This window comes from Thunnus albacares, chromosome 13 (genome assembly GCF_914725855.1).
Source record: "Thunnus albacares chromosome 13, fThuAlb1.1, whole genome shotgun sequence".
In the NCBI taxonomy this organism is placed as follows: Eukaryota; Metazoa; Chordata; class Actinopteri; order Scombriformes; family Scombridae; genus Thunnus; species Thunnus albacares.
In genome coordinates this window covers 23,907,716-23,932,135 of record NC_058118.1, presented here as the reverse complement: position 1 = coordinate 23,932,135, position 24,420 = coordinate 23,907,716, and the positions used below count along the sequence as shown (strand labels likewise).

Genomic DNA, 24,420 nt, shown 5'->3' with positions numbered 1-24,420 from the left:
GTATCAAGCATACGTGTGTGCTGTGTTTAATGTGTTTGATAAAACGGCTGCCGCTTTAACAGAAAGGAGTACAGAGGATAATTAATTTAATCCTGCCATCATGTCCCTGAGGTTGCATTATAAAGCTGCGATGACTACTAAAGGGTGATATCTGAAAAGTTTGCTTTCAGTCTGATACCAAGTTAAGAAACTTAGTACATGTTTCCAGCCATGACTGTTGTGGGAATATTAGGAGATGAACAGCTAATTCTTCAGTCAGTGCCATTAAACCCATGTATAAAGAGAACTGGATACAGCGTCGGAGGCCCCGTTCATTCCTATGAAAGTTTCTCAGTGGCGCATGAAGCCAAAAAAAATCGACTTCCCGGTATGAAAGTACCTGGATCTTACGCATTGTGCGGCCCATAGAGCATACGCACTAGTGACTTTCGCTGGGCGAGTCGGCTACTTCCGGTTTAGCCCTCCGGCTAACTTGAATCATGCGGCTCTTCGAGGCTTTTGAAATGTGATCGGACCAAACGGATTTAATTCTCATAGTGAGACGAGTCATTTCGCGGGGGTTGTGACGCTCAGAAAAATTTATCCACTGATTTACAGACGTCTCTTTCACAATGTAAGTCTATGGGGAAAAAGTCTTTTTGGGCCAGTGTGCGTCATGTGACGTTGTAATTACACGGTTTGGCCGCCATGTCAAATTTGCTTCAAAGCCTGGCGCTCTTCCTGTATCCAGTTCTCTTCATACGTCCATGATTAAACCGTCGTAGAAGAAGAGGACGCAATGAGATGACGTCATTAAAAAAGAGCGGCTGTCAAGGCTCAAACGATGGAAAACCGTGTGCAAAACGTGATAGAAATATGACATTTCTGTTTCTTTCATGTGTTAATTTGAGGGACATTACAGCCTCCTCGTCGCTCCACACAGATCTGATGTTTTCTTTGGCAGCTATTTTTCTTTTTTTTGTCTCCTCAGTGGAGCAAAAGTTTGAGTGATGTTTGTCACTTCAAGTATGTCAATGATTTTTTTTGCAAAGTTTGTTTCCATTGCAATTCCTTTTTATCAATACACCAAGTTTTCCAGCTCAGCCAAGCATATAAAACTCGTTTGCAATATATTTGAATTTCCAAAGTTTCCACTCAGGTTGTTCGGGCACAAATTGAAAATGTGCATAAAAACAGATGAATGGAAACACACATACAGACGGGAAACAACATCTGTCAGTATGAACCAAAAATTCACACCACTTAGATTTCTTCTTTTCAGCAATCACAACTTTGACTCCCAATTTTTTTTCTTTTATATTCTTAGAAGAGAAAAAATAATTCAGTTTGACTTTAAATAACAAAAACAAGGAGAAGAAAACACACAGTCTGTGCAAAAGCAGCATGTAGAGGATTGCAACAGTTCTTCAAAAAGACACTGAAGGAAGTTAGAATAAATGGTGTATAGTGATGTAGCAGACACTCCTTCAAATATCATGGTCAAAACGTGAACAAGGACAACATTTCATGGTGGCTGATCTTTTCCTTGACACTGAAGAAATCCAGAGCTGAGGATGCCTGTGGATGTGTGGGCTTCTAGCTTCCTTACATTATAAAGATCTCTTCAGTGGCACAAAGATTGTGAATGTGGAAGCTCAGAACGCCTCATGCAAGGTGAATTTTATTTACACGCAACAAAACACACCTTTTTTGAAATCAATCCTTTCTCATGGGTATCACTTACAAATGTGTCACATGTGAGCGCCGCTGCTGTGTTGATGTTCCTACATAGCGACAACCCTCAGAAGGTGAAGGAAGGCAGATGGATAGAAGATGAAAAGGAGGGGAAACAGAAAAAAACCTCTCTTTTCCTTCTCTCTCAGAAGCTTCCATCCCCACACTTACCACACCAATTAACAGTAATTAAAACGGCCTCTTCCAAGAGTCACAGATAATTAATTGCCTGTATGTGCGTCCAGTTTTTTCTCCTTCAGTGTGTTTTTTAACCCAAATGCAAATGTAATTAAACTTCATAAACAGATGACTGATTAAGTGCAAATATTTGCCCTCTTAAAGCGGGCAGAGCATGAAGTGATTATAATTGAATCAAATGCTGTTTTCCTTCTCGCTGTTTGCAGAGATTGAAGCCAAGGAGGCCTGTGATTGGCTGCGAGCGGCCGGCTTCCCTCAGTATGTGCAATTATTCAAAGGTAAATACGAGGCTGTTAATGCGATCCTGTGCCACACGACCCGCAGAGTCAACCTCAAGATGATACAAAGGAAAATCCAAAATGATCTCAGGCAGCGTCTTATTGTTCCGTTTGTTTCGTTTTCTGTGTCAGACTGCAGGTTCCCCATCGACATCGAGTGGGCGAAGCGTGATCACCACTTCCTGGATAAGGATGCTCTGGATTCGCTCTGCAGGTAAAACATTCATGTACAGGTGCACAGGTTCTGTTTACAAAGGCTATACAGAAGGTTTGGACACAATATCAAGAACAACAGAGCAGAAAAAAATTATTTGTTGTTTGATCTTCCTGTCTGCATTCCAAAGTGTTCACATATTTACTGATTTTTTTTTTTGGCCACTTGGAGGCAGCAGAAACAAGTATTGAACACACATATCATCAACATTTAAGTTGATATGTTGAACTTGTTAGCAAACAGTTGATTATTTCCACATCCAGCAGTTACGGAGCAACATCATCATTCATTTGGAGTCGTGTTTCTGTTCACCTGGTGAATTTAAGCCCAATATTCACTCTCTTTTAGCTCTGTTTTTACTCTCTATCAACTCCTTTTGTTCCACTATGTTCACCAGCTAGTCTACAGCTAACTGTCTGTCTGCTGTTTGGTGCTGAGCAGGTAGTGTACAGTTGCTTTTTAGAGCTTTTTCTCTGAAAACAGCTGCCTGCTGCAGCCAAAAACGACGCTATGAGAGCGCTGAGAGTGAACCAAAACAGCTGAACAGACAAACGATGAGCTGAAACTCACTATAAAGCTCCGTAAAGCCGAGAGGAGCTCTCTCTGTAGGTTCATCACGACGAGCCACAACCAACACATTACACACTGTCATTTCATAGATTGTTATATAAAATGCTGATTACAGCCTCTTCAAGGAATATGGAGGTCCCTTAAAAGTCCTTGATTTATTTCAAGTAGCTTATCACCAGCTCTAAATACAGATTTTTACATTTTTATTTGACCTAATGAAAGAAGACCAGAACAACAGAATCAGTCTGTTTACATTCAAGTGCCAGCAGCTTCTAGTGGCAGTAAGTATGGAGAGCGTAAAGGAGGAAATCAGGGGACAGCAGGTTACTGGTGTTTTATCACACTTCTCCTCTAACCAGCATCTACTTTCCTCTCTTCTTCCTCTTTCAGGAGATTAAGCACTTTAAACAAATGTGTGGAAATGAGGCTGGAGCTACGGAGATCAAAACGCAGGGTGAGTGTTGAGAGCGAAGAGCGAGAAACTCAGACACAGCAGGACTCTCATATCGAAGCAGCCAGGAGCCATGGGGGGGGGCATCACTCCATGAAATCTCCTCATTAAGCATCACTTGATCTTGAATGATATGAACTGATAGGTCCTCCTCCTCCTCCTCCTCCTCGATAGTTTCTCTTTTGAGGAAAAAGTAATGAGGAGGAAAAATAGAAAGAGAAGCTGAAGTTGTTTTAGATGCCTGGATATTCAGTCATACTGATGTTATAAGATTTTTCCCTTTTAGACACAAGTCAAACATTTTTAATCAAGTAAAACTTAAACAAGGATAAAAATCTAATCTCTCTACAAAACATTTTCTGATCTGATTCATTATTCTGTCTTGTTTTATAATCTAATTTACCAGACTTTCTAGAAAAAAAGGTCTAATTGTATCGGCAATCTTACTGCACCGACTCCTTCCTCTTCCAGGGAGACGACTGTGACGAGGAGGACTTCTGCGCCATCAGCCCCAGCTGGACCTACGACAGGCGGACGCGACGATGGCGACGCCACGACTCCACGATGGACTTCCTTCGCTTGTCTGACAGCCCTACTACACCTCAGGATGTGTCTCTGGGTGACGTCAGCGACCACCATGACGTCTCCTCCATCCATAGCCTCAGCAGCACTGAGAGCGAAGGCCACGACGGACGACCCCACAAGAGTCACAGAGAACCCACTCCCATCACGACCACCGCCTCCGCAGCTGCCACCACCAGCACCACAGACGACCAGGAGACCAGCAGGAGCTCCTCCCGCTGCTCCTCCACAAACAAGACCCTGTCCCTGGACAACTCGTTCAGTGGACCTCCCTCCCCTGGTGGAAGTGGTGGAGGATCGTCCACCATGAGTCTGGAGGCCGACGGCTGCTTTCCAGACAAACCGCCCAGGAAAAAGGGCACCAGTCTGCTGAGGAAGATGGAGAAACTGAGGCTGAGAGGAACAACCGGCCTCCTCGTCTCTGGCGGCAGCAACACAGAAAGTCGGGCCCGGCGCGTTATCAGCGGGCCAGTTCAGGTCCAGGAGGGACCCATGGAGGAGGAGAGGATGGACAGGCTGCACTGCCCATCAAGGTGAGGATTGTAGACTGCAATCTTTGACAGTAATTGTGTTTTATCCACTTTACTGTTGTCTTTTGTCCCATTTTATCCATATCACTGGTTTGTTATTACATTTTTATTTCTTGTTTGTATTACTCTCTTATTATCAGCTTGTCAATCATCTATAAAGCACCTTGAATTGCAAAGTTTGGTTGGTTCAAAATCCCAGAAAATCATGTAACAACACGACTGTTTCAAAGTTATCTTGAGAAAGATTCTTGTGTCCATCTGGCTCATAAAACATTCCTGGGCTGTAAATAACGATTATTTTCAGTATAGATTAATCTGATGATTATTTCTCAACAAACTGATCCATTGTTTGGCCAATAAAAACATCAGAAAATGACGAAAAAACACCTATCACAATTTCTTAGAATCCAAAGTGACGTCTTCAGATGTTGTTGTTTTGTCTAACCAACAATCTAAAACCCAAATATATTCAGTTTACTATGATTAAAGATGAGTAAAAGCAGCAAATTCTCATATTTGAGAAGCTGGAACCATCAAATATTTGGAATTAACTTACCAGAGTAGTGTCTGTCAATGGAGTAATCAATTAAACGACTAATTGTCTGAGCTCTCTCCAGTCTGCAGGGTCGACCCAACAGCCGAGCGTCTTCATCACCCTCGTCTCCTCACACCATCAGCAGCAGCAGCAGCAGCAACAGCCACTCAGAGAGCAGCAGCACCGTTAGCACGCCCAGCCCGGTCACACGGGTCAGGAGTAACTGCAAACGCTCCAATAGCGCTGTCGGGGTCGGCGGTGGAACGACAAGGAACAACCAGAACCACCAGAACCACACGGGCACAGAGGTCAGTCCAAGAGGTGGTCAATGACAAAATATTCAAATATGAGGATTTTTTTTTTTTTTTTTTTGCTAAAATAGTTCAATTTCAGTTAATGTTTTTTTTTATAAACACAGTTTATCGCTGCAACCTGATTCATTGTGGTTTTGTGTATAAAAGCAGGTACTTTGAAGAGGTCTTACAATTATACGGTCTATTAAAGGGCTGTCACACTCGCTACGATCTATGCTGCCAAATGTAGGGATTTGGTTTGTTAGCATTTTATTACGTTCAAATCCAGTATCAAATCCACTTATCGAATCTTATTAGGTTTACCTTTCGTCATTTACGAGTAATTAAAGGCTAAAATAATTACCACTAAAAGATGTCTGCTCAGCTTTTGTCAGCAGAGCAGGCAGAAACACTACAGGTTTTAGTAGCAGCCTAATTAATGTTCACAACTTGGCATAGCAGCGTAATAGTACGAAATGTTAATTAAATGTATCTGGCAAGTTGAGTTAACAGCTGCAGCCTATTGTACTTCACCAGCTGCTGACTCCAAATACTGAAGAGTTCACAACTGTGAAGCTGATCAGATTTAAAATATTGATCTGATATGAATCAAAGTTATGTGAGGTGATCCGCTGATCATTTCTCTAGAGAAGAGTCTCCACTTTGTGAAACCGTGGTGTTACACAGCAGTGATGTGTCTTTTGTCAAAATACAGACATCTGCTGCAGAGAGCACATTAACCACGCAACACGCTGACTTTCTTATTTTAGCCGTTACATAATTAATTAGCTACAGCTGATCTAATCTGCTGCAGCAGCAACAGTGAGCTAAATATGACAAGCCTGTCGCCTGCTCTGTCTGTTCTCCATTGATCTTTGCTAATGAAAAACAGAGAAGGAAGATAAAAGTTTCATAAGAGATTTAACAGATCTGAGTGTCATTCTGGTCTTTTAGTTAAAATGAATAGTGTTGAATTTGATTTTGTCACGGTTTTTATTATTAATTCTCTATATACACTTAATGTAAACAGACAAGAAGGAGTAGTTGCTGCTTTTAAACCTTTTATACTACACCAATTTTCATAGTCTGTGTCAGTAAAACAAACATGCTCGCTGTGTTACTTTACTGAGATCCGGCAACATCACTTAAAAAATCATCCTTACAGGTCAAGAATCAGGAACAGCCCTGTGTGTGCACTCACAGTTTTCCTGTACAATGAGAGATTGTTACTGACATTTCATGAGCGCTCACTCTGAAGTTTACCTCCAAATAAAGTGGTTTAGATCATCCAGCTTCCAGTTTAGCCAGACTGGTCATGTTTCTTGACCTACAATGGAATTATCTTGTAAATAAACTCTACTATTTGGTTATCCAGGACTTTTTTTGTCTGATGTTGAACAAATGCCTGCAGGTGCTTTTTTAAAAAGAGGGCATTATGGCTGCAGACGTTAATTTATCCACTAAGGACATATTTTACCAGTATTTTGCATTGAATAGAAAGAGCTTGTGTCCAATTTTGAACCCATTAAGAAGGATTATGTTTGAAATTAAACAGTCTATAAGGCAGTAGGTAATTATTTCAAATCCTAGTTGTCAAACAGACGGACATTATTATTCTGTCCTTCTCTTTCCTTCTTGCTTTCGTTTCTTCACCCCTCCATCCATTCACCCTCTCAGGACTACAGGAACCAGATCAACAACAACAACAACAGCAGCAGCCATGAGAGTCTGGTCTTCCAGATCCCCCACGGACACAAACCAGGGACCTTCCCCACCTCCCTCGCTCACAAACACGCCATCCTGTCCCCCATCATCGACAACACGTCCGTCAACTGGAGGACGGGGAGCTTCCATGGTTACCGGGGGCGACACAGTTGCCGCCACGGCACGTCGTCGCTCGCTACGAGTGACCAGGCCACCTCGTCTTCTTCTTCCGGTGACGTCGGCGTCCCGAGCCCGCTCGCCGCGCTGGATCACCGGCTGAGCGTCTATGACAACGTGCCTGATGACCAGCAGCTGTCTGAAAGTGAAGGCGGCAGCGGCGGGAGTGGCAGCGATGCAGAACGGACGAGTGAAGAGTCAGAGGTGTTACTCATAATTGTTTATATATACAGTACTCATTATTCATACAATCTATAGAAAATAAATTCTATATGCCAGATTATCCTGTATTGACATGAATAGCAGAGAAACATTTTCTAAGAACGTAAATAAAAGTGTAAAACTAAACGCAAACATTTTACTGTAAGTCCACCTATTTAGCATTAATAAGTAGTATATACAATAAACAGTTAAAGGGGACATATCATGCACATTACAGCTCTATATTTATATTCTGGGGCTCTACTGGAATATTTTTTCATGATTTCCAGTTAAAAACTCCTTATTTATCTTATACTGGTCCTTGATACAGCCCCTCAGTTCAGCCTCTGTCTGAAACAGGCCGTTTTAGCTCCTGTCTCTTTAAGGCCCCGCCTCCTGATGAGCCCACTCTGTTCTGATTGGCTAGACTTACAGCAGTTCCAGAGGCTATGTAAACAAACTATCAAATAAATCCATCTATGTTCCAACCCAAGTCGGTCCCGAAATATGCGAGTAGACAAACAACACATGGGACAACTTTAGCAACGACCTTAGCAACCAAGGCTACGGAACAGACGGCCGTTTGTGGGCCGTGTGCAAACAATCAGATGTCGGTTCGATGGGGATGTAGAGATAACATTGCAAAGGGTGCGTTCACAGCAGGCTGAAGCCCTCGCTTTTGACTTGCAGGATTGCAACATTATAGCTGTATAAAAATAACAGAAAGACGTCTGCGTCCATGTTGGTCATGTGTTGCATGAAGATACACAAAGCCTAGCGCTATTAGACAGAGTGAAGTCAATGCCTTGTATTAGCCTGGTGAGCTACTGGTCTTTGATACACATATATATATATATATATATATATATATATGGGTATATAGATCTCAAATTTGGCAGTACAAGTTGAGTTCAACCAGGTTGGGTCTTAAAAACGCAGCTGTGGGTGGGGGTTCAGGTTTTGGGTTTATGCAGAACTCTACAGCAGAGTGGAGCTGTCCAGCTGCTGAACAGGTGACCTCTGTTAAAGGGCGTCTGTCCATGGTGCTGAACCTCCAGCTGTCTTGTCATTTGACTGTCAGGAGCTCACATATTATGTTTTCGTATTTGATTTGTTCCAAAATAACAGATCAAGCCAGAGAATGATAAAAAGAAAATTATTACTCAGTGAAGTAGTTCATGAGTCACTGTTAGGGATCAATATGTACACTGTATTATGGTTATTTTGTGTAGCATGCCAGTTTTACAGATTGCTTCACTAATCAAATATAGACTCCCTCTCTTTGGCTCTTCCGGCTTTCTACTTAAAAAAAAGAAAGATAAAATCTCTGCAAAATGAGCTCAAATAAAAGTCTATAAAAACACAGAAAATTCAATCGAGGATATTAATTCTGCTCAGCTAAGCTCCATATGGAGTCGGAGTGTTCCCTTAAAGCCAGAAATAATTATGTGAGTGCTCGTATCAAATTCCATTTTAGATTGAAACTGTACAATCCTCTCTGACAACTGACATAAATCACGTCGACCCAGACATGTTGCTTTCTAAAGTAGGGGAGGAAACCGTTTAGAAGAAAAGATTGGCTTGCCATCTTAGAAGTAAAAGATGACATAAAATGTTATTGAAGTCATTAGATAAAAGCTTTTAAGGAACACATTATTTCTATTTCTGAACTACAGTTTCTCCAAAAGTGACGTACAGCAACATAAAGAATGCATCCTCCAAAATAAAGCTTTCCTTATTTGCATTGTCTTTAAATTTCAGTGATGACATACAGTTTTTTCTTTATTTTTGAAAACTCAACCGAAATTTTTTTTTAAAAAACCATTGAAATTGATTTTAAAGTGTGGATTTTTGTAATTTTTCTCAAAGCAAGAAAGAAAAAAACTGTCTGTGGTCATTTAAAAAGTTAAAATTTGTAATCTTACTTCATTATCATGAAGTTAAACCAGTTGGTATGTTGTGTTTTTAAAGCCTCTACGTTGGGGTATCAACTAGTTTTGATGAGAATTCACCTGTGATTTCTTTCCAAACTCTTCCTCTCTCAGGTGAGTCGGCTGTTGGAAGGTGAGGACGTTTTCTCGGCTTTGGACAGTGTTTTGGAGAGGATCAGCGACCTCCAACAACTGGTCTCCTCCTGGACTGAAAATCTATCCGAGGACGACTGTCAGAGAGGTTCCTCCGCTTCCTCTTCTTCCTCCCAGGTCTCACCTGCACACGGCTCCTCAGCCGCCTCCCCCTGCCCATCCTCCCCCAGTCACATCCACCTGGAGGTACGGCAACCGGAGGAGACGGAGGAGACGGAGGAGACTGAGGAGACTGAGGAGGAGGAGAGCTGTGAAAAGCTACCAGTGAACGGAGAGGAGCCAAAGACCAGATCACCACAACCTAGGAGCAGGTGAGAAAACTCAAAAGTGCAATCAAGTTTTATTTGTAGAGCACATCTTATTTCACAAGCAATATAACCCAAAGTGCTTCAAGAGTGTCAGTAAAAACAGATCAGGGTCATTAAAAAGATTCTTTTAAGCAAATATTGCTTAGCATTAAAATTCAGGTCTAGGAAATACAAACAAATTATTGGACACTTAAAGTAGCTCTGGATATTTGTGAGTGTAAGCCTCTGGCACTAATAATAATAGTTATGGGGCATCAACCAAAGTAAAAGTGAAGGGGTACTGTGAAGCACTTAAGATAAAAGCAGTGGCCTCGTGGTGAATAGGTTTGATTGCCTCTTCATAACACTGCTTTTATATCTCTTAGTTGTTGCATATTTGTTCTCAGATATGGAGCATTAAAAAGTTATGAAGCCTCTCTTATATTGTGAAAGCAGCCGCACCATCTGTGTGTCCTGCACTGGCTTAGTTTTAAAGGACGGCTTCACAATTTTTTGTCAAAGTCAGTCTTAAAACAACAGTCAGGAACCTAAAAGAACATTAAAACATGTTTTTTCTTGCTGTAATCATCCCTCCTGTTCATACCGACCATTAGAAGATCCCTTCATAATGCACTCACGTCCTCCTTCTGTGCAAAAATTGTATTTAAAAGTTTATCTGAAGCTAATATGAAGCTTCCAAATGAGTCAAATCAAGTAGATATCTTTCAACGTTACAGTCTTTTTAGTGCCAGAGTTCCTCTTTTTGTTATTATACTTCCACCGCAGCTCAACAGGGAAACACAAAGAGGGAATGTGATGATAAAAAGACTGTAAATGTGTCAGATATCCACTTGATATGAATAACTCTGAAGCCTCATATAAGCTTCACATCTACTTTTAAATGACTGTGTGGACACACTGTGGATTTTGGCCTCCATCACTTCCATTGAAAACACATTTGAAGGATCTTTTAATATCCAGTATGAACAGGAGGAATGATTACAGCGAGGAAAACCTCTTTCACTGTTACTATGGAAACCTGACTGCTGGTTTAAGACATACATGAAAAAGTGTGAACCTGCCCTTTAAGGAAAACGTTCACTACTTTGCTCGTAATGTTAGATATTGATACTTACATGCATAGGTTGTGTATGTGTGTGCACTTATATGTACTCTTCGCTGTGTGTGTGACCAGCAGAGTGAGCCAGCAGCTGCACTGGTCCAGTGAGCAGAGCTTGCCCTCCCTGCCTACCAGTCCAGGAGTGGAGAACCAGTCTGTCTCCCAGTTCCTTCTGCTGCAGAAACTCTCCCTGCTCAAACTCACCGCTCTGATGGATAAATACTCTCCATCCAGCAAGCAGGGCTGGAACTGGTAAGAAGCATGAAAGGGCAGATGGGGGTTTTGGGGGGTCGGGGGAGGATGGAGTTAGTAAAGGTGAGAAACAAAACTCAAGTTTTAGATTCTTTGCTCCTGCACACCTGCATGGAGAGAAACTTCTTCAAGGAAACAACTGTGGAAAGGATGGCAGGTAGGCGGGCAGAGGGTAAATATTTCAGGCAGCCTATTTAGAAAATTCATTCATTATTCATGGCTCAGGTGCAGCAACACGCTTCAAGAGGAAAAAAAAAAAAAAAAACTCCTTCCCAAAACCTGCCGCTGCCTCTCGTTGGGTGTGGATTCCTGGAAAATCAGAGTGAAGTTTGGTTCCATCACATTTATTTCTCATTCACACAGTAAACATTTCATAAATCACGATGTGCAGATCAACAGGAATGCATGCAGACTTTGGCCCCGTTTACACCCGGTATTAACATGCCTGTCCACATGCGTCCCGAGTGACCACATGTGATCGGATCTGACTTCCCCGCTCTGTATGCAAATAAACATCACTACCGTTTTCAAAGACCGAATTGGTTCGTTATTAACTGGACCGGGGGTCCGCTCCATCCGAAATTGAGAGAGAGAGAGAGAGAGAGAGAGAGAGAGTTATGCATTTACACACAGGACACAACAGCATAACTTCATTGATTATTTAAATCTCCGACACACCAACAGCGTCGGTCAGGATCTAATGTTAATTAATGTTAATTAACATCCAAAGCAGCCGTCCTGATAGATCCTGAGCTCCGTTATGTCGAGCAGCAGAGCAAAACTAGACAGGACAGAAGACAGTTTCGCTTCTGAAATATTTTTTGTAGACAGACGAGCGAAAAATGATTGGTTTAATATATATTCTAACTGTCGATTTGAAGAGGAAATGGGAAAAACAGGAAAAAACGGGAGGTGGGTTACGTTTTTAATTCACATGAAAAACGAAATTATTTGTTTGTCTTGTTATCAAACCAGTTGAACAGCTTTGGACGGAGGGTCTGTTGGAAATAGAGGACGTCAGTTGAGTAGGCGGTCCTTCAATGTGGCCCATTTGCGTTTACCAGACCACCTCTGAATGTGGTCTGAGTGATCGGATCTCAATGCGTCCTTAATGTGTCTTGGGTGTGTTTACACCTGTATTTACAGCTGCTGTCCACTTGTGAGACAGATGTTAATACCAGGTGTAAACGGGGCCTTTGTTTTGAACTCAGGGTTCAGTATTCACCAAGCTTCTCAGAGTAAAGAGGAGTCCTGACCTGGTATGAAAGCTTGATGAAGATTGAAAAAAACCTGCTGCAGCTTTGCAACAATGATGAATCAAACATTGATCATGCTTGCACATTTTCCAACACTGTGTGACATTACAGAAAATAATAATTTTCCCCCTGAGGGAACAGAAGTTAACAGGAAGTCAAATGGGAATTGGACAGAGGAAGAAGAGCAAATTCTTTGCATCATGTGTCTGTGCAATATACACAAGATGCTGCAATATTATGGGAACTATAAAACAATGTGGTTATTTCACACAGCTGAGTCAAATTAGGCCCTACGACTAGTTTAATTTACTTAGTAGGCGACTTTTATTTTTTTAACCCATGTGAGTAGTTTTGTTTACAGTCTATGAAGGCTGAATGGTGTGTATATACAGTATCTGTGTGAGAAAACCGCAACACGTCGTCATAGTTTTTACTTTGTGGCTCTGAGTGTCGTAAAACAGCGACGTCACACTCTGTCCGAGGAGAAGTCTACTTTAACATTCAGGGCGATTCCCAGGAGTGATTCTGAGAAGTTTGATAAATATGGACTCCAGCAACATTTTGTTTAAGCAGCAGCTGTGACAGACGTTTCTTTTTCGGGCTCACTCACACCAAGCAGGTTTGGAGCGATTTTATTATTTAAGTTGCTCTCCACAAGTTCAGTTCAGAGAGAGAAAAAGTACCTGCTGAACTCCATCTGTTTGCAGACTTTTGGAGTCCGCTTTGTTTATGACGTTGGATGTTTTTACTGCACTTATTACTGACATACATGGATTTAATGAGATCAGTGTTTTTCCTCCTACGCTATGGCAAGCCCTCATGCCAAATTGACAAAAATATAACATTCTGCTTGTTTACTCTGCTGAAGGATTCCCAATGTTAACATATGACCTGTTTGTTTTATGCTTCGGTAGAAAAAGAATTTAATTTTTTTGCCGAGCTCGATGAGATAAGATTGAACGGCGGAGCAGAAAACCTTCCTGAAAATACTCTTCATAGATATTCCTCTTTCATTTTGTCAGACAAACACACGTTCTGTAGTCTGAAAAAGCTTCAGCGAGGCTTCCTGTTGTTTCACATGTGCTGTGTTTACATTTCAGACGGCTCCATTTTAGGAGTTAAAAGCGTAATAAATAACAGAAAAGAGAGAGAAACCGACCAGAAATCATGATCTCTAAGAGAAAAAATAAGAAAATATTAAGTGAACAGATGTTATGTGAACATCATGTTCCTTAACAGCAAACTGGATTATGTGACAATAGTACAATTTAGACACATTGATCTCTTTTATTTGTCCCTAACAAATGTTCAGGCGAGTCATAAAACTTTGTTTTAGGAGTAAAAGGAGTTTTCAGGCTAGTTTGGGCTTTAATTAAGTAAAATACAACAATACAACAATGTAAAAATACTCCGTTACAAGTAAAAGTCCTGCAAAAACAATCCTACTGCAATAAAAGTACATAAGTATTATGAGCTTGATGTAGTTAAAGTATTGCAGTAAAAGTAGTGGTTTGGTCCCTCTGACTGATATATTATTATGTATGACATCATTAGATTATTAATAGTGAAGCATCAGTGTTAGAGCAGCATGTTACTGTTGTAGCTGCTGGAGGTGGAGCTAGTTTACACTACTTTATATACAGTTAGCTAGTTTAGTCCAGTGGTTCCCAACCTAGGGGTCGGGGCCCCTCCAAAGGGTCAGCAGATAAATCTGAGGGGTCGTGAGATGATTAATGGGAGAGGAAAGAAGAAAAAACAAAGTTCTGATACACAAATCTGTTTTCAGTTTTTGGACTTTTTCTCTAATCTTTGATTTTTGCTGAAATATTGGATCATTTGAACATTTATTGAAATGAAAGCATGTGAGAAGTTTAGAGGGAAAAATCACTATTTGGTGGAGCTGTTAACAACTCATAGACATGTGAAATGTGACCCCGACTACACACTGCTTTTTGTAAGACGTCAAAAGCCAAAAAGGTTGGAAACCACTGGTTTCATCTTTAACAATGTGTTGTATTTTAAAAGCTTGTTATATTATCCATTGTGTCAAATCTGCATCTGAAAAGTAACTAAAGCTGTCAAATAAATGTAGTGGAGTAGAAAGTACAATATTTCCCTCTGAAATACTCAAGTACAAGTACCTCAAACTTGTACTTAAGTGCAGTACTTGAGTAAATGTACTTAGTCCAGGTGATGGAGCTTTACTGGGAGCAGTAATTGGACAGTTTTTCTTAAGAAAAATGACTCAAAACAATTAACTGATGTTATTTGATGCGACTCTCATATCTGGTTTATATAATACATAATTTCAGGCTACAGCCAGCATTTTCCAAAATGTTGAACATTTGCTTCAAGACAAACTAACACAGCTGGATTTTAGCTGGAAAACCTGATGATTTCTTTGACCACGTAGAGACTTAACCAGGTTTGTTTACGGGATGTTTACATGTAAGTATGTGGATCAAAAAAAGACCTTGGAAAAGAAATTGAGTGCTGTGGTGGCAGAGTAGAGGAATTAGAGGAAAAATCATTACTTGTTGCTGTGTGTTGTTGAATCCAAAGTAGTTTAATCGACAGAGCTCAACAGCAAGTTATATGTAAAGGTTTGACACATGCATATATGAATGATAAAATATACACGTTCCTACTACAGCGCTGTCACGCTCAACATCTCTTCAGGCTTCAACTGTTAGTTCAAGTCTTGTCATTTGAATGATGCCAAAAAGATGTACTTGATGATTTAAAAATACAGCAATTACCCGTTGATCGGAACAGCTGATACTCTGAGTCACTCTTCTCAAAATAACTTATAATAGTTTGTTTTCCGAGAGCCTCTGTTAGATAGTTTATGGAGGAAATACCGGCGGGATGAAAAGAGAGCTGGAAAGCATTCAGAATGCAGGCGCGATACCGTTTTTCCCTTCTGAGCTGTGGTGAAAGCTACAGGGCTTTTTATAACTTTTAGGAAGATGAGCCAAGTGAATAGAGGTTTCATTATAGATTGAAGTGCTTTGGATTCCTCTTTTTTTTTAAAAAAAAACATCATTAACACAAGAGTGTGGTTTTATCCAGAGTGCACTCAGGCCTACAGTATTCAGAATTAGAGGCTAAAAAGTACTGGAGCAGTGTTTTTCCAATAAAACACTCAAGTTTTTTGTGTCCCCTTGAATGTGAAAGTTTCCAAGAGGAACAGTAAAAAGAAGTTACTGGTATTAACAGTTAAAAGATCACTGATATCAGTTCAGAAACATAAAGAAACAGTCCATCAAAAAAAGTCCAGTCTCTCTCTGATCACCATCCACGGTTTCTCCACGCCTGCATGTTTTTTTTCCTGCAGAGCTGATTTGAATGTCGCACACATTTCAGAGATCACCAGAGACTTATGTAATCAAAAAATGTGTATTTGGCTCTTCCTTCAAAAGGAAACAAATACATCCGCAGCCAAGTTGAGCTTTTTTTTTTTTTTTTTACACTTGACTGGTTGAGATTACAAACTCCCAGGATGTTTGCAAAAAAAAAAAATTTTTGATTTTCCCTCAGCGCCACCATGTTCAGACTAGTCTAAGCTGTCTGATTGCTTCCTAAAAATCCTTCCTCTGTCGCCTGCAGGACTGTTCCTAAACCGCTGAGGAAGACCAAGGTGACGGAGGTGAAAGCCCGTAGGGTTTTCGGGGTTCCTCTGCTCCACAGCGTCCAGCAGACGGGCGAGCCGCTTCCTCCCAGCATCCTCAGAGCCCTGGTCTACCTGAAGACCGAGTGTTTGGACCAGGTAAAGGAGCTAAAGACCACAAGAGGCCTACAGCGATTTTAGAAACATGTAAAACATCTTCTAAAATCATTTTGAGAAAGTAACAGTTGTAGTATCAATTGCTCTTTCCTTTGTGTCCTCTCTCAGGTGGGTCTTTTCCGGAAGTCGGGGGTGAAGTCTCGTATCCAGTACCTCCGTGAGATGGTGGAGTCTGACCCAGACGGCATCTCGTACGACGGTCAGTCTGCTTTCGACGTGGCCGACATGGTGAAGCAGTACTTCAGAGACCTGCCCGAACCCGTCTTCACCTGCAAACTCTGCGAGTCCTTCCTCCACATTTACCAATGTGAGAAGTTACTACTGTTATCATGTGACCAGACAAACCAGCTGTTTTATACTGACAACATATAACATTTTATATCCAGCCTGGATAAATGTCCTCTGTAAGGTATCTAGAAACATAAATATAAGTATTTTAACGTTTCATTTAATTTCAGTATCATGAAAATGAACTCACAGAGACTTAAATGTTGCTGGTTAAAGATAATCCATCACAGTGAACGTTTAGTTGGCTTTATTATCGTCCAAGTTCAAAACCATAGATTCCCCACTGCACAATCAAAATATAAACCGGTAAGCTTCTTGTCTGCAGATTTTCCCAAGGATCAGCAGCTGGTCGCGGCTCAGGCTGCTATCTTGCTGCTTCCTGACGAGAACAGGGAGGCGCTGCGAACGCTGCTCTTCTTCCTGCGCGACGTGGTGGCCTGCGTGGACGAGAACCAGATGACTCCCACCAACATCGCCGTCTGCCTGGCGCCGTCGCTTTTCCACCTCAACACCCTGAAGAGAGACGCCAACGCACCCAGGTGAGCTGAGACCACACACACTGTCTCTAAAGAGGACATATCACGTACATTTCCAGCTCTATATTTATATTCTGGGGCTCTACTGGAATATCTTTGCATGATTTACAGTTAAAAACTCCTCATTTATCTTCTACTGGTCCTTTATGCAGCCCCTCAGTTCAGCCTCTGTCTGAAACAGGCCGTTTTAGCTCCTGTCTCTTTAAGGCCCCACCTCCTCATGAGCCTACTCTGTTCTGATTGGTCAGCTTCGTTTATTCATTTGTATGTGTTGGAGCCTGAATTCGATCCGAAATATGAGAGTGGACAACGTAAACAACACATGGAAAAACCTTAGCAACAACCTTAGCAATGACCTTAGCAACAAAGGTTACAGACGGCTGTTTGTGGGCATGTGCAAACATTCTGACATCATCACAAGCAGGAAGTAGAGGTAACTTTGCAAACTAAGCGTTTAGAGCAGGTTGAAGCTCTGGTTTTTGACTTGAAGGCAGCGTTTTACATACATTCATCTCAAGTTTTGAAACTTCTTTAAAATCCAACATTATAACAGTATGTAAATCACAGAAAATCAAATTTTATTTCAGCACAGAACGTCTCACGGGTAGAGGATGTGTGGTGTCTGGCCCACAGTTACATAACTCCTGACAGAAGTTACATAAGACCTCTGCTGTTAGGTGTGGAGTCCATTCTGTGTGAGTTGTTTCAATTGCTGCAGTAATGGCTTCCTGGATAAAAGTAAACTCTTACAGCAAAGGGCCAAATCCGGCCCTGCAGCAAACATATTTGGCCTCCTGATGAAAGTTTTGACTTTCATAGTTTACATCAAAGCTTCTACATAATTTTTCACAAATCTCCTGTTGATAACAAAATAAACATTAGGCTCCTATAAATGTAATTAATGTAATATAATCTTGTCACCGGGAGACCGGGAGAGGCATTAAACTAGGCTATTTGATCAGTGAATGGTGCTGAAATTAAGTCTAATAAACCTACTAGATATTAAAGTTTAAGGTGTGAATTCCACAACAGATTTGTTCTTAACAAACACAAATGCTTGGCAATCAAACAGAAACGGTGCATTGATGGTGTTTTCCCGCACATATACAGTCCTTAACAGTAATAAAATCCTATTTTATTCTTAAATTAATAAAAAGAAATAAACAAAAGATAAAGGCCTGCCTTTCCACTGCCCCGATTAAGTCAAGTCAATTTTATTTCTATGGCACCAAATCATAACAGAAGTTATCTCAGGGCACTTTAATTATCTCAGGGCGGAGAGCAGATGATGGAAGCAGAAACAGAACAACATGTTCCGACATGTTTGGGTCATTTCGGATGACGGAGGCTGCAACAGAGCAGGTTGCTCTCTTGCTGTGAATCTGTCAGTTTCCAGTAAAGCTCAGCGATGCAACATGAAAGCTTTCCAAAGTATCCTGAATCTGTCAAATTCAGTAATTGTGACACAGTGATGCTGATTCCTGTCTGCTGCCTGTAAAAAGTGTTTCAGCTGACAGACACATAGAGTCATCCATCAGTACCGTGAAACTGACGTGTCATGTGTTTCACATCCTTTTCCTGTTTCCCGTCAGTGCTCCCAAAACCGTTAAACACATTGGAAATAAAAGTATAGTAGAGTAGCAGCTGTAGTGTTTTTCTTTTCTATTATGCCCAAATCTATGTGTACAAAACAGAAGACGCTGCAAGCTGGGCAGCTGTAGCTCAGTTTGTTAAAGGATAAGGCTGGTAAATTGATCTACTTACAAGTTATTGTGTGTGTATCCAAAGCGTGATATATCTTATTCCCCTGTGCTGTAGGTCTCCGTTATTGTCCGGAAACTATTAAAAATACGTAAATGAGCCACACATGTGACATGCTCCTTCATTATGAAGAGTTTGGTTACGTTAGTTTGTCTAGAAACAGCTCCAAAGACTAATAACAGCGATGACGTTTTCAGTGTCAGGAGAGTAGTTCTGTGTAAGGCAGACGGCACTGAGCATGTGCGGGAACGTGGTTCTGTTTATAGAGCTTTGCTAGCTTGTTGTGCTACATATCTCTTGACTTTGTACTGAAGTTCTTTACAATGTGGTACAATTATTTGAAAAAAACGTATGTGGCTTTGGACAAAAGTGTTTATCAAAGTAATATAAATTTTATTCACCTCCACACATCTTCGCAGGAATACAGGGAAAGGTAGATGGATAATCTTACCTTCCTGTCTTCTCACAATGAAACAAAAGAAAGAAAAGTCTGGGTCAGGGGCTTCTAAAGGGTCAGTGCTCGGTCCCCTTCTCTTCCCAATAAACACCACCTCACTTGGTGCAAACAACCGCTCCCATAGTGTCTTGTACCACTACTATGCTGACGATACCCCGCTCTTCCTGTTGTTCTCGCTGGAAGACCGCACAGTCTTGGCACAGATCTCGTCATGCCTTGCCAATATCTCGCCACCTCCAGCTCAACCTCTCTAAGACTGAGCTCCTTGTTATCCCAGCCAGTCCCTCTGTACAACAACAGATCAGTATCTAGCTTGAATCAACCCAACTCATGCCCACAAAGTCTGCCCGAAACTTGAATGTCATGATTGAACTAACCTTTAAGGTTCACGTGGCGTCGATTGCTCAGTCATGTCGATTTGCCCTGTACAACATCAGGAAGATCAGACCCTACCTGTCTGAGCATGCAGCACAACTCCTGCTACAGGCTCTTGTAATATCACTCATTGACTACTGCAACTCCCTACTGGCAGGCCTCCCCGCATGTATGTTGAAACCTCTCCAGAGCGCGGCAGTATGTCTGGTCTTCAACCACATGTCACCCCGCTGTTCATATCCCTCCACTCCCTACGCTTCCTCCCTCCCGCTCACTATGCTCTGCCAATGATGGCGCCTGGTACCACCACCACAACAGGGCCATAAGTCGCTAGCCAGACTCTTCTCTTCTGTAGTTCCCTGTTGGTGGAACGAGTTACCAAACTCCGTTAGATTCGCAGAGTCCCTCTCGATCTTTGAGAAAAAGACTTATGCAATGCCTGTTGGCTCCTACATCGTATTGGACTTGACCTTTATGGTACTTAATCTCGTAGTTCTCTCCTTGTATTAACTCTCAGATGTATGTCACTTTGGATAAAAGTGTCTGCTAAATGAAATTGTAACATAGTAAAATTATAAGTTGGTTCCACATGTTGTAAAGTTTCAATATGCTCACTGCCTTAAATCCAACACCATAGTTTTGGAATGGATTTTAAAATCCTACTAATAACTGTAGGGGGAAAGCCTTGTTTGTTTTTGATTTTTTTTCTGAACAAACCATTCTTTAATTCCTAAGAAAAGGAGGTAAGTGTTTTTCCGGACTTTCGGACCGGCCTTTTCACCTCTCCCAGTGGGAGTGACAGCATGGAGGTCTGCCAGACCAAGCAACTAATACTTTCAATCTCCTGAGGGACCGTGGCTGACAAGATAACTAAATTAACAATGGGATGAAAATACATTTAAATGACCCTTAGGTCATGTGAATGAAAAACACAAGTCCAGAGAATTTCACATTAACACGGACAGAGACTCACTTTGGGTTTTGTTTATCTCCAGACACTGTCATAGATCCGAGGGGGCATTTCTGAGTTGACTTAACATTGGTATATTCCCTGTTTTAGCCTAGTCTGAATTGATGTGAATTAAGTTAATAATAATAATAATAATAATAATGTTACTCAGCATATGTTTTCCTGAAGAATGGTCTAACTTTGATACCTGTACGATAAACAAGGGATCAATTACTAAAATCCAGAGGTTAAACATTCTGCACCGCGTGGCAACACTGCCATCTGTTGACTGTTGACAGCGAAATCTTCGAACACTGAAATATGCATGAATGAATGTATTCTGTATTTCATATATTGTGTGATCACCTAATTGCTGCTTGTGTGCATTTACTATAGTATTAGACATTTGTATTTTTGATAGTTCAAATAGGGAGGAATGTTAGATCACTGATTTAGTGATGTTGGGGACATTAATGTTCAAACCATGTGTTTTGCTGAATGTTTTATACAATACACATTATTACCTACAATTTATGTTTGAAATTATAGCGGCGTATTGAAGTATGTGGATTTTTGCATGTAAAACTCAAAAGTTAACTCACTAGAATCAGGAAATATGAGCTGCCGTCTTGGGAAAGTCCCAAACTGAGAATAAAGGAATTAATATTCATCAAAAGTTTCGGCAGGAAGAGCCTCGTCCACGCTCAAAACTTTAGGAACTGATAAAACAAACATCAGGGGGCTTCCCTTTTGTGCACCTTGCTGTGATAATGAGTAGATGTTGAATCAGAATTATTATATCTTAGAGAGGTTGATTGCCCCTCAGCGTCCCTCTGTTCTTTTATAACTTCAAAATCACGTACTTCCATCACTATCGTCAACTCAGTGACCCATTTCTCTCTTTTATTCATTTGCTTGATTATTTTCTTCATCATGTATTCTTTAGATGTGTAGCTCTTAATAAATGTTGTGTTCTTTGAAGCCGGAGATGGAGGTCAACGTGACTGATTAAGGTGTTTCTTTAACTCTTCAAATTGAAGAGAGGTGCCTTGTCTTAACGAGTACGAAGATTTAATTTCTAAAGGTAGACTTAACCCTACATTATTTACAGAGTACATCAGTGAACTTTTAACTCCCTACTGTCCTAAAAGGCCTCTTAGACCTGTTGAGTTAGACCTTTGGCTGTTTCTAGACTTATTTCTCTGAATAATATATCTCTGTTGTGTTAATATGACACTTTGTTCTCCTTGCTTGAGTTCTCTACAAATAAAACAATCATTATTTTGCTCTTACAGGAGAAAATAAAAGTGACCTTGACATTTATCTTGACCTTGTTTCCGTGTTGTTGCTGCAGGTCACACAGGAAGTACAGCCTGGGTCGTCCAGACCAGCGGGACCTGAGTGAGAACCTGGCCGCCACTCAGGGCCTGGCCAACATGATCACCGAGGCCCAGCGACTCTTTGAGGTATAATGACCAACAACCTGCTTTAACAGACTAACAGATTGTAGTTTTTTAATTATAGAAAACATTTTTGAGGCCCAGTCTTATCTACAGACAAAATAAATAACAATCCTCTCTACAGCTTCCAGAGTTTTGGCCCGGTCAGAGTTTGAGTGCTGCAGGCCCGACTGAGGACTCCCTCTCTGAGGAGGGAGGAGGCCCGGTGTCCCCAGGTCAGACTGGAGGCGAGGAGGAGCAGGAGGAGAGGAGGATCAAGCTGCAGCAGAGCACCGAGCACCTACTGAAGGAGGCCAGGGAGAAGAGTCGAGGCTGGGAGAGCCACCCAGCTCCAGAGCACGTGGAGCTGGCCTTCAAGAAGGTGAGTGAAGGGAGGAAAAAAGATGAAAGAGGGAGAGAGACAGGAAGATCTCCGAAAACAAAACAGAAGTTCAAATCTTGTCCTTGTGAAGTTTATTTGACAGTTACAGTTTGATATAATACATATACGCAAGTCTTGAATCATTTCCTTTTAGTACAAGATGATGAATGTACATGAATTCATTGTGTTCTGACTGCAGAAAAGTATACAATGAAGATTTATATATCTAGTACAAACTGTAAAGAATTAATATGAAGAGAGGAAGTGGGACGACCAGACAGTAAGAAAGCTGTGGAGACAGAAGTGCTGACTGATTTTGGTAGGAGGGTATTTGTAAAATGTGAGATAATTTATGAAAAAAGTGAAGAAATTAAGAAAGAAGAAGGAGGAAGAATAAGGAAAGAATATAGGAAAAGAAGGAACAAACCAAAAAAAGCAGGGATCTTTAACAGCGTGTGTACCGTTGGCACATTGTCGGGTAGTAAATCGTCTTCCTCTTGTCTGCAGATGGACGACGGATGCCCGCTGTGGATGTGGCAAGGCTCGGTGGAGGTGGATGCCCCCCAGAAGGAGCTGCTCCACCGGCTGCTGAGGGAGCAGGAGCTGTGGGAGGGCAGCCTGCGCCAGGCCGCTGTCATTCAGACCTTGTCCAAGGCCACAGAAATCTACCGCTACCTCCTCCAGGGCCAGGGCCACGGCCTGGGCTACCGGCCCCCCGAGGAACACCTGCTGCTTAGGTAATGAGGCAAGGCGAGCCCCAGGCTTCATGGGCCTCTGGGTCTTAACCCGCTGAGCTCTGCTGAGCAGGAAGGACAGAAGAGTCAAAGCTGAAAATACTCTGAAAGTGTCGGTTTGATTTAAGCTTGGAGAAAGCAGGCTGTGTGTGTGTGAGAGAGAGGTTTGAATGGAATTGATGAAATTTTAATCCAACCCTGAAGTCAGATGAGACATGACAGTATCTGTGTTTGCAGTTGGACCACATCACACTGCGTACGTCTCTCATATTTCTCTTTCTGTCAGCGACCTTTAAGAGTGAGTGAGAAAGGAAGATCAGGCATTTTACATCACGCAGTCATTCAAAGAAATCACAAAGAAATTGCAGAAAAAGAAGAATTGATTTAATTTATAAAAACAGACGTAACAACAGCTGCAATTGCATCACTCTAGTCTGAACACATTCAGCCTATAAAAACCATTTCTATCACAGTCACAGGTGAAGAATGGATAGTTTCATTTGTAGTTTTTAGCAAACAAGCAGGAGGAAATAATGCATTTCTTGGGGACTATTTTCAGTGGCGGATGAATCCACATTTGCTCTAATGAGTATTTCTGGCTGTGTGTTCATGGTAATGACGTGTTTTTCATAGTTTTTGGACAACAGGAATAAGATATAGATTATAGATATATATTATACTTGTTAGTGGATCAATTCATTGTTGGTTTTGGTCTTTTCATGGGATTTGTTGACAGTTAAAAAAAAAAAAAAAAGAAAAGAAAAAAATATCACCATACTTTGGGGGCATCTTCCTGTCTTGGTGGTCTTACAGTTAACGGAGTCATTGAACGCAACACGAGCAATTCACATTAATGTCAGAGGGGCAGCCTGGGATTGACGAGACGTGAAAAACTTAAATTAATATGAATTTTATGTAAAATTGGATGTGAATGATGGCGTAACAAAGGAAAAAGTGACGTGGTTGTCGGAACAGGAAGTTTAATCTTCATTTGCAGTTGATAAATGTCTGTGTTGCAGTTTTTAAGACCCTTTTGTAAATACTTTGCATTCAGTATTACAGATACAATCAAAAACAGCAGAAAGTCCCATAACTTGTTGGAAAACGTCATTTGTAGCCTTTTTTTTACACAACGTTTGAGAGTGTTGCCACGGACACAACAACAATGGCGTGTGACTCTTCACCATCATGACGTTTCATCACGTAACGTCCCGGCTCGATCCAACCGGAGTATCTTTATTGTGTGTCGTCCCCCTTCTCTCTCCTT

At 41.3% G+C, this 24,420-nt stretch overlaps 1 protein-coding gene across 4 annotated transcripts in view; it reads left to right on the top strand.

Moving 5' to 3' along the window:
• si:dkeyp-23e4.3 (rho GTPase-activating protein 7) overlaps positions 1–24,420 on the top strand; it is a 125,699-nt gene that overhangs the window by 94,627 nt on the left and 6,652 nt on the right. For 3 of the 4 annotated variants that reach the window (XM_044369760.1, XM_044369759.1, XM_044369763.1), the window contains 14 exons: positions 2,118–2,189; positions 2,322–2,403; positions 3,364–3,427; positions 3,896–4,539; positions 5,154–5,379; positions 7,042–7,449; positions 9,492–9,841; positions 11,013–11,189; positions 16,055–16,214; positions 16,341–16,539; positions 16,846–17,059; positions 21,953–22,064; positions 22,183–22,419; positions 22,927–23,156. In XM_044369760.1, the coding sequence (XP_044225695.1) occupies positions 2,118–2,189; positions 2,322–2,403; positions 3,364–3,427; positions 3,896–4,539; positions 5,154–5,379; positions 7,042–7,449; positions 9,492–9,841; positions 11,013–11,189; positions 16,055–16,214; positions 16,341–16,539; positions 16,846–17,059; positions 21,953–22,064; positions 22,183–22,419; positions 22,927–23,156 (3,175 nt within the window). The remainder of the gene's footprint in view (positions 1–2,117; positions 2,190–2,321; positions 2,404–3,363; positions 3,428–3,895; positions 4,540–5,153; positions 5,380–7,041; positions 7,450–9,491; positions 9,842–11,012; positions 11,190–16,054; positions 16,215–16,340; positions 16,540–16,845; positions 17,060–21,952; positions 22,065–22,182; positions 22,420–22,926; positions 23,157–24,420) is intronic. The other variant, XM_044369762.1, reaches the window with a different exon arrangement.